Source organism: Fukomys damarensis, unplaced genomic scaffold (genome assembly GCF_012274545.1).
Source record: "Fukomys damarensis isolate Sample0158 unplaced genomic scaffold, DMR_v1.0_HiC HiC_scaffold_33, whole genome shotgun sequence".
Taxonomy (NCBI): Eukaryota; Metazoa; Chordata; class Mammalia; order Rodentia; family Bathyergidae; genus Fukomys; species Fukomys damarensis.
The window spans coordinates 48,905,659-48,914,508 of NW_022900945.1; the positions used below are offsets into that span (position 1 = coordinate 48,905,659).

Genomic DNA, 8,850 nt, shown 5'->3' on the forward strand with positions numbered 1-8,850 from the left:
ATATATATATATATATGATTATATAGTACCAAAAACCCCGAGGATTATCTCCATGTTATATATTACTGATGATAAGTTTAGGCTATGTCAGTTCTACTGCCTATGGAATATCCAGGCACATGAGAGAACATTGAATCACATTTTTTATTTCATCAAGAATTCTGCTGTGTATAATAGACCAGGTAACATATTAATGAATTCATGGAGTGAAGCTAAGTTCTTGCGCAGGTGGAAACAACATTGAAAGTGAGAAGACTGATTATGCTAGGTGCTATACAAAGGTAGGAACAAAGCTCTAAGGAGTTTAAAGAGAACACAATTGACAAGAGAAGGGAAAAGGCTTCGTGAGGTGACATTGAGCATGAACTTGAAATGTCAGTTCAGTAGAAAAATGGTGTTGAAAGGATCTCAGGTAGAGGGAATAGCATGAACAAGGACTTAGCTTTTTTTTTTTTTTTTCTAGAATGTTTAGCAAGCTAGGATAGACAGAGTTTAGAGCAGTGGGGGTGAAACTATGGCACATGTTCCACAGTGGGCTGTCAGGAAAAGCTCTGCAAGGTTCCCCATCACTGTTTTAGAGTATGTAAACTAGGTGAGAGACGAGGGCAGAAAGTCAGGTTCAACTCCACTAAACAACTGTTTACTGAACATTTACTATGTGCCAGTCATTCTTTGAGACCCTTGGGACATCAGGAGATGAACAGTGCTTGGAGGATGTTGGGTATCGGACCATAGAGTTTAGACTCTATGTTCTTTACATATTAAAATTTTATTTTAAGTGAAGGTGATGATAGTTTTTGTTTGGTTGTTTTGGTACCAGGGATTGAACTCAGGATGTGGTGCTTGCCAGGCAGGCACGGCACCTAGGTGATAATAGTTGTGACTCCTGCCAGATTATGAATTCTGTAAGCCAAGTTCAATGCTCCACCACATCTCCTCAGCAAATGACGTGCGGTAGGCTGGCTGCCATATGGACAATGGGCAGTACATGACAACCACGGATGTAGAACAGCATTTCCAAGGAAGTAGATATCCACTGTCATGTTCTCCCTCAAGGAACTACATTGTTTGACCCATTATAGGAGAAAAAGGCAATACAGATGTTAATCAAGCACTCCATCTAAATCTTTTATTCTATATTTAGTGCTACTTCCTGGCTGATATTGGCAGGACAGCCACTCTTTGATCTATTTCCTCAGCCTTAAGATTTCAGGAACAGGTAAACTCCCGTTTCCAGTGGTCCTCCATTAGGGTTTGGACCTTGAATGTCCCCTAAAAGCTCGGGGCTTGTTGAGACCTTGGTTGTCAACCTTTGGCACTATTGGGAAGTGATAGAAACTTTGCGAGAAGGGGCTATTTGAAGGAAGTGAGGTCATTGGGGGAGTGCTCTTGAAGGCAATAGAGTGATTCTACAGTCTCCACTCCTCTCCCTCTCTTTGATTCACAACACCATGAGGTATTTTCCCCACACTGACTTGCACCACAATATTCTTCCCCACAAATAGCTCAAAGGCAACAGAGCAAAGGCCATGAGCTGAAATCACTGAAACCATGAGCCAAAATTTGAAAAATCTTTCTTCCTTTTAACTTGAATGTTCTCAGGTATTTGGTTATAGCAATGGAAAACTGACTAAAACAACTCTGCAGTGGTAGTTGGTTCTGGGCAGCCCAACTTTATCCGATAGCTTAGAGAAAGCTGATGATGAAACTTTTCATAAAGTACTTCTAACTAGATACTCTAACAGCATATTTGGCAATGACCTGAGTATGGGCCCCACATTTGATACTCAGTCCAGAGCTTCAAGGGAATGAGCTATAACCCGAATTGGATTTAACTAAAATTATGACAATAGCAAACACTAAAATGAGCCTGGTAGATGACTTCAATAATGGAGTGGAGTCTTTGAGGTCTTCATGTCCTCCAAGTTCTCTTTGGAAGAAAGAGGGAGGTAACCTGAAGCCTGAAATCCCCGTGCCAATAAGCCAATTAAGGGGACTAAGAGCTCATATCACTTTAACTGCTCAAAGCACTCTCTGCCTAACAATCAGCACTTCTCAGAGGCACGCAGAATTAAAGCAAGGACTCAAAGTCATGCCTGAGAGCTAAGCCTTTCAAAAAGGCTTTGTAAAGGACTCAACAGCAATAATTTTTTACCTATTTCTTGTTGAGCCAGCAAAGACTCAATGCCACTAAAGGCCCACCTCTTGTGTTCTAGCACACTTTGAAGGAGGAGGTAAAATGCAAAGATGTAACGGGCACTAAATATTTTATTGTTATCCCATGTAAGTCTGCCAGAAACCTCATGAAGTGGGCATTCTGGCTGCTGTTTTACAAATGAGGAGCCTGAGGCTTGGCATGGATAAAGGCTTTACATGACCAGGAGGTGTCAGAGAGGGACGTGAGTTAGCCTGACATAAAGGCAGTTTTCTTTCTACTAGGTACTGTTGCCCATCTTCAGAGATAGAACTGCAGAGCTGCTGCCCTTTGCAGGATGCTCCGTCAGGAGACAGCTCCACAGAAACCAAAACCATCTCAGTTCTTTGGAGAGAGGAGATTATCCAAACCAAGTCAGAGGGGAACTTTCCTCTCACAGTACCCATGCAGTTTGGCTTGGGAATATTTTGGGTCTGTCTCCTCACTAATTTAACATTATTTATTAATTAGATACAATGTAAAAAGCCTCTCCTGTTGTATTTTGCCTTTTGTTCCCAGGCCTACGTGGGTAAAACATCCAAAGGTGACAGTAACTGAAGATCAGTGACCTGATCAGGCAAATCACCCTTTAGCTTGAGCCTACACCAATACATGAAATAACATTAGAAAGAAGATGTGTGGGATTGGAGAAATTGTTAATGACAACACTGAAAGACAGAACAAAATAGCTGAAATCTTCCCTATTTGTACCAAAGTTGTTTTAATTTAGGCTTCATTCAGATCAGAGTTCAGGGCCCAAAAGTTTGGAATCGTCCTAAAATGAATACCTGTGCTTAACAAGAACTCATGCATGTGAAAGCACATTATCAACACAAATTGTCAAATTAACACAGAAAATTCTATAAGCATATCAAGAAGACCAAAGGACACACACACACACACACACACACACACACACACACACACACAAAGTCCTGGGTTTTCTGAAAGTCTTAATTTCCAATATTTTATTGTATTGTTCCCATAAGATTAAAACTTGTGAGGCTAATATTTCAGTAAATATTCCTGAAGAATGCACACATACTACATAAATAGAATAATCAAAACTTGGCTGCCAGCCACGTGGCAATACCAACCTAAATACCCTTTGCACCAAGCATTCTCCAAAAGTTGCTTCTGATCAACTGGGTGGTCTTCAGATGTTACTAGTCAGTTTTAGGCCGGCAGCTGTCAACACAGAGCCCTCCCTGAGGCTCCTGGCATTTTCCCCGGGTGAAGTGACACATTAGCTCATCCCAGAGCCGGTGCTTGTTTGCTCTTTGCCCACAGTTTCCAACCTCCTACCACCATCCCCAAAACCGTGCACCAACACAGCACCACATCATATCTGCCATTGTGGTCTTTCAGTTTCTGTGAAGTGTAAAGCAGGCATCCCCAAAAGCATCCCCCAAAAGCCCAAAAATGAAGCTCTGCCCTCATACCTTGTTAGAATGTCCCCATTAAGCACCCATAAGTAAACAAATGCACACTCATATGCGAAAGGGGAAGGACTAAGCAGCTGATTTCTACACAAGTGTAATTTAGCTATGACTTGTGGAGACAGTGTCCTTGGACGTGGTAATTTCAAGCGGACATATGAGCACAGCCAGGAATATATGCCCTTCCAGTGATATTCAGGAGACTTCCAGCTACACCAAGATTAAAATCTATCCATCAACCACACAGACAGAGAAAACCATCCTGTTTGATAAACATGTCTTACAACTGTAGAATAACCTCCTCTGCAATCTTCTGAACTCATCCACCCATCCTTTCGATCATTTATCTGCGCAGCAAATAATTACTGGTTATCTAGCCTGGAACTGGCAATGCAAAGGCTCTATGCAGGGCCTTGAATTGAACAGGATATGATCTGTATCACCAGAAACTTACAAAAACCTTTTTAAAAGGCAGGAGAGGTGCATAAATTGGTCTAGTAAAGTAGAATGGCCCAATCACAGCATGACACCTGGAACACTTGAGATTGGGATTCAAAAGAACAGCTCTAGACCTCACTTCCTCTCTCCCAAGAGTCTAACCTTGAACAAGCCACTTCGCCTCTTTAAGTTTTACCATTTGTAAAAGGAAAATTACTAGTGTCTAGTTTGAAAGACTTTTATGAGCTGCTACTAAGATGTACGTATGCAGAGATTTACAGGAATAGAAAAACATCTGGATATGTACACAGCACATTCGTGTACTCTAATCTAAGAGACATAGCAACAAATGTCATAGGAATTTAGAGGGGAAGAAACTTCTTTTATCCCAGATGTCTTATCTGGACCTAAAGAAGAAGATGTCTGCAAGACCCAAAGGTAGAGATGGAAAAGGAGAAGAAGGATATTTCTTCCTCTGTGACCAAGGCATGGCAGTAAAATCCAGCAGACGTGTTTAGAGAACAGCAAACCCTGCGATCCAGGTCACACCGGTGTCATGGCACTTGTATCTCTGGCACCTGAAACAATGTTTAACACCTATTATGCACTCAATGAAATGTTATTTTGTTGAAATAATTAATTAACAGCTGTGTGTTTACCAAAGCAAGAGAAGAAACATAGGCAGAAAAGATTTGAGAAAGTAGTCTGGTGCCAGATGAAGACTCTTGAGTGCTAGTCTTCTGATCTTCTTCCAGGAGACAAATATATCTCTAGTAATGAGGTATCTTAATTGCATAGCAGGTTTCCAGTAAAATCCCTACAAATCACAGGGTTGCCTCTTAATATCATAACATTACGTTTGGAATCCTACTGGCTCTTCCTTCAATGACTTTAAGTTGTTCTAAACACTTTCATAAGAAACTTCTCAGGGGCTTCAGATGTGTGCAGTGAATTTGGTGACTTCTGTGAGTAGCAGTTATGGTCAAGCATCTAGAAAAATCTTAGCTACTAACTCTTCTCCACACAAACCTTAACAAAATGTTGGTGGTCATGATGACAAAGTGGATAGAAAATCAAGCCCTTCTACAAATGCTAGAGGTAGTGATGCTGAGGAGGGACGAAAAGGACAGATGCCTTCTCCCCAAAGAATAGACAGAAGGTTTCTGCTATCTGCAATGAAGTGCAGTTTACATAAATTCTATGTGGTAAAGAGAAGAGAACAGGCCATCTTTATAACCACACACACTCAGGCAAGCACCCAGGCAACAAGTAGAAATCTATTCAATTCTTGGCCAGGGATTTAGCTCAATGGTTCTGCCACCTGTCTTGCAAGGAGCAAAGTCCTGAGTTCAATCCCTGGCACCAAAAAAAAAAAAATCTATTCAATTCTTTCATCATTTCAAAAGGCGAGATGCCATAAGGCAATCACTTCCCCCTATGACTGTGAAAGGAAGAAAGTTTGCATCCTTTTAAATGAAGAAAAGCACATCGCAATAAAGAAACTGTAAAATGTAAAACTGTAAAAGATCACAAGATGAAGAAACTATTTCAAGGCCTGGAATTTTAAAAATCTATTAGAACTGATATTAAGAACCATGGTAAAAATGCAGAGAGAAAGCAAATAAATAACAAAAATGTCACCATGAACAAAAACAATGAAAAGGAAAACTATTTTGATAGGGTCTACGTAAAATGGTCTGGTGCGTGATGACTGCCACACCGTTTGAGAAGGAAAATGACCAGGTATTTAAAAAAGAGAGAAGAGGCCAGACTGACAAGAAAAGACTTATCCTCAGTTAGGAAATGGGCCAGAGAAGCAGCAAATTCTGGTCTTAAACAGAGGAGCAGATTCAGGGAAGAAACAGCCCAGGAACACTGTGCAAGGGACAGTGAAGAGAGAGAAGCTGGTAGGCTGAAAGAAGCTCCAGACTCTTTTTAGCGGCATTGGCCCTCTGGCTCAAGACAAGGAGGGAGACAGAAATGATCCAGTGCTCAGCGAGGCAGCTGAGGGTAGGAGCGGGATGCCCAAGAGTTGAGCATTTTAACCCTATTTACAAGTGAGATCACTAAGACTTAGACAAGGTAAATGCCCAGCGCCACCCACTCAGGAGTTACAAGGAATAAAAGGAGTCAGATATTTCTTAGTCCAAAACTTGAGTTCATCCACTGTACACATCACCTTCAGAAATCCTAAAATCAAATGCTTTGCCAGCAGAAAGGAGTCAATTTGGGGGGCACAAGACAAGCATTAAAAGTGAAGGAAGTACCCTGGATTAGTACTATTAAAGACATTGTCTTTATATTTACAACTCACTAACACAGTTTAAATTATTTGCAAAACTTAGAATTCCGCTATTGTAGCCCATGTCTCCCGACTTTCCAGGAAAAGCCCACCTCTTGAGCCTCTCCTGTCTTCTTCTTCTTTTCTTTTCCTTTCTAAAACCTTTCCCAGGAGGGAATGAGTCATCAAAGGAGTTTTGGTGATCGCCAAGAAGACGAGGGTGAGGTGAGGTAGGAATTGCTCAACATCATCTCCTATGATTTGGGAATCTCAAAGTCAACACGTTATTTCTAACTCCATCCTGACTTCTTGAGTCATCTTCAGTGGGTCACTTGAATCCACCTGCTCCCGGCTAACCCCTTGGCTAGAGCACGCCTCTGTTTTTCCCCAGGCCTACCTACCTTGAAGCATCAGAGTGACCCCTGTAGACAGTGTCCTCCAAGTGTGTCAGCAACTCAGAAGCTGACAGCTTCTAAAATAGCTGGTGTGTTCTTGCATGTCTGTTGCCCTCTGAAGGAGTGGTAGCATAGCCGAGGCAGCAGGATTTTCTTGCCAACATTGCTCTTACCTTCCTCCCCAGAAGGCTCTGCTCAGCCTCTCTCAGTCCCAGCCGAGGAAGACCTTGAGCCCAGGGGCCATGGCATTTAAGCACTGTCAAGAGTTCCCACTTCAATTCCCACAGCAGTGCCAGTTCAGCATCTGGCACCATGACCCGGCCTGAACTGTATTTAGAAGCTTCGGACACCGCACTATGTTCCAGCCCATCTCAGATTGACAGGAGATTTCCTGAGCACCTGGGCTTGTGATTCAAGCTCTCCTCCTCCCAGAGAATGGAGGTCAAAATGACTTTCCTCTGATGCTCTGTTTTCTCCTCAGGAGTGTAACCTTCTGTTGGAGGCTTCTGAGAAAGTTAATCTCCAACACAGCTTTTATATAATGTTATTTTTTTTTAAGTCCAGGCTTTTTATAAAGCAGACAAAAGAGAAAGTAATGGGAAAATCATTCAGAAAATGAGTTTAGTACTCTATTCATCGATTAGTCATGCAGATAAATTTCTCTGTAAATACATGCCCAGAGGTACTCATAATCTACCAGAGACTATCAGTGAATGAAGAGCTCCTGTCCATGAATTGACTTCATGGAACAGTGATAATAATTCACTTGGTCTTGGCATTCTCTAAACCAGCATTTTTTTTTTTTTTTTGAGACAGGGTCTTGCTATGCAGTGCAGGCTGACCTTGAATTCTGTAGCTAAGGCTGGCCTCGAACTCTTGGTGATCCTCCTGCCTCAACCTCCCAAGTGCTGGGATTACAAGTGTGTCCCACCATGCCCAGCCTAAACTAGTTTTAAAAATAGGCCAATAGAGTCATGCAAAGTTAAAAGTTAATTCTGGTTAGTAGTGAAAAAAATTAAGTCATTTATACTTATTTCTACTCCTCCCCATAAGGCCCGGTTATTTATACCTTCGTGCAATTTCCTCTTACACAGGTAGATTGATCATAGTGTAATGCAAATAGAGCGTCAGTTTTGAGGGTAACTGCACAGAGTGACTCTAGGTTCTCAACTCTGATAGTTCATGGGAGAAAGGTTGACCCCCAAGTTTCTACCCCAGTGTCCCTGACGAGAGTTCCATAGAGACACCCTGTCAGTGTTTGGCCTCTCTTCATTTCTGGGCAAGGACCCAATTCTCTGAGAACGCGGTTTTAGGATCATGGCATCTAATCCATTCAAGGATTATTTTCCCCCCTACTGCTGGGATGGGTGTGTTAATCATCACCTCTCTTTGTTCTGTAATAAATTCAGCCCTGGCTAATTCCAAGCCTCTATGCATCACTGAAGTTTAAAGATGGCGTTTTGACAGGTCAGATATTTAAAATCAATGGACCACCAACCAGTAAAAAATTTTAAGTAGTTTTAGGAACATGTGGAAGTAATTTTTTCTAAGAATTCACAAGTCTAAAGGATGAGATCTTACTGATGGCATATAAGCTGTTGTATATATTAAAGTATTACTGTATATACTATATTTTACATATAATCAAGATTGATTTAGTAGCAAAGGCAGATTTTCCTGATTATACTGAGTATTATATTATCAGAAACTAATTATAATGGAGTACACACTACATAACATCTTTTTAAAAAAAATAATGAAAGACTAAGGTCAAATAATAAATGGATATGCAATGAGTATATATTTAGAACACAAAAGTCATAGATGAGGTCCTTTTACAAAATCAGAATATTTTTCTGACACTGATTATCTACTTTCATTTTAACTAGTCATCTAAAATAGATGTGAAAAGGAATTTTTTAACATAAAGCATTAATTTCTAATTATTTAAGAAGATTATTTTTTATTTTTTATTTTAAATTGAATTTATTGGTACATTCTAGGTAGACAGTACAGTTACATTCATTACTGGGATCTTGTACCTTTACATGTCAGGTCTTGGTTCTCATTTTTTCCCCTTGTCCCCACCCTCCCTTCACCCCC

At 40.9% G+C, this 8,850-nt stretch overlaps 1 protein-coding gene across 2 annotated transcripts in view; it reads right to left on the minus strand.

Annotated features, from left to right (window-relative positions):
* Nucleotides 1-8,850, minus strand: part of Tbx15 (T-box transcription factor 15) — a 110,727-nt gene that overhangs the window by 56,754 nt on the left and 45,123 nt on the right. The window contains exon 1 of one of the 2 annotated variants that reach the window (XM_033758387.1): nt 6,754-6,916. The exons of the other annotated variant lie outside the window; for it this stretch is intronic. Within the exon in view, the coding sequence (XP_033614278.1) occupies nt 6,754-6,763 (10 nt within the window). The 5' untranslated portion in view covers nt 6,764-6,916. Of the gene's footprint in view, nt 1-6,753; nt 6,917-8,850 lie in introns of those variants that run through there. 2 annotated transcript variants of the gene reach the window in all.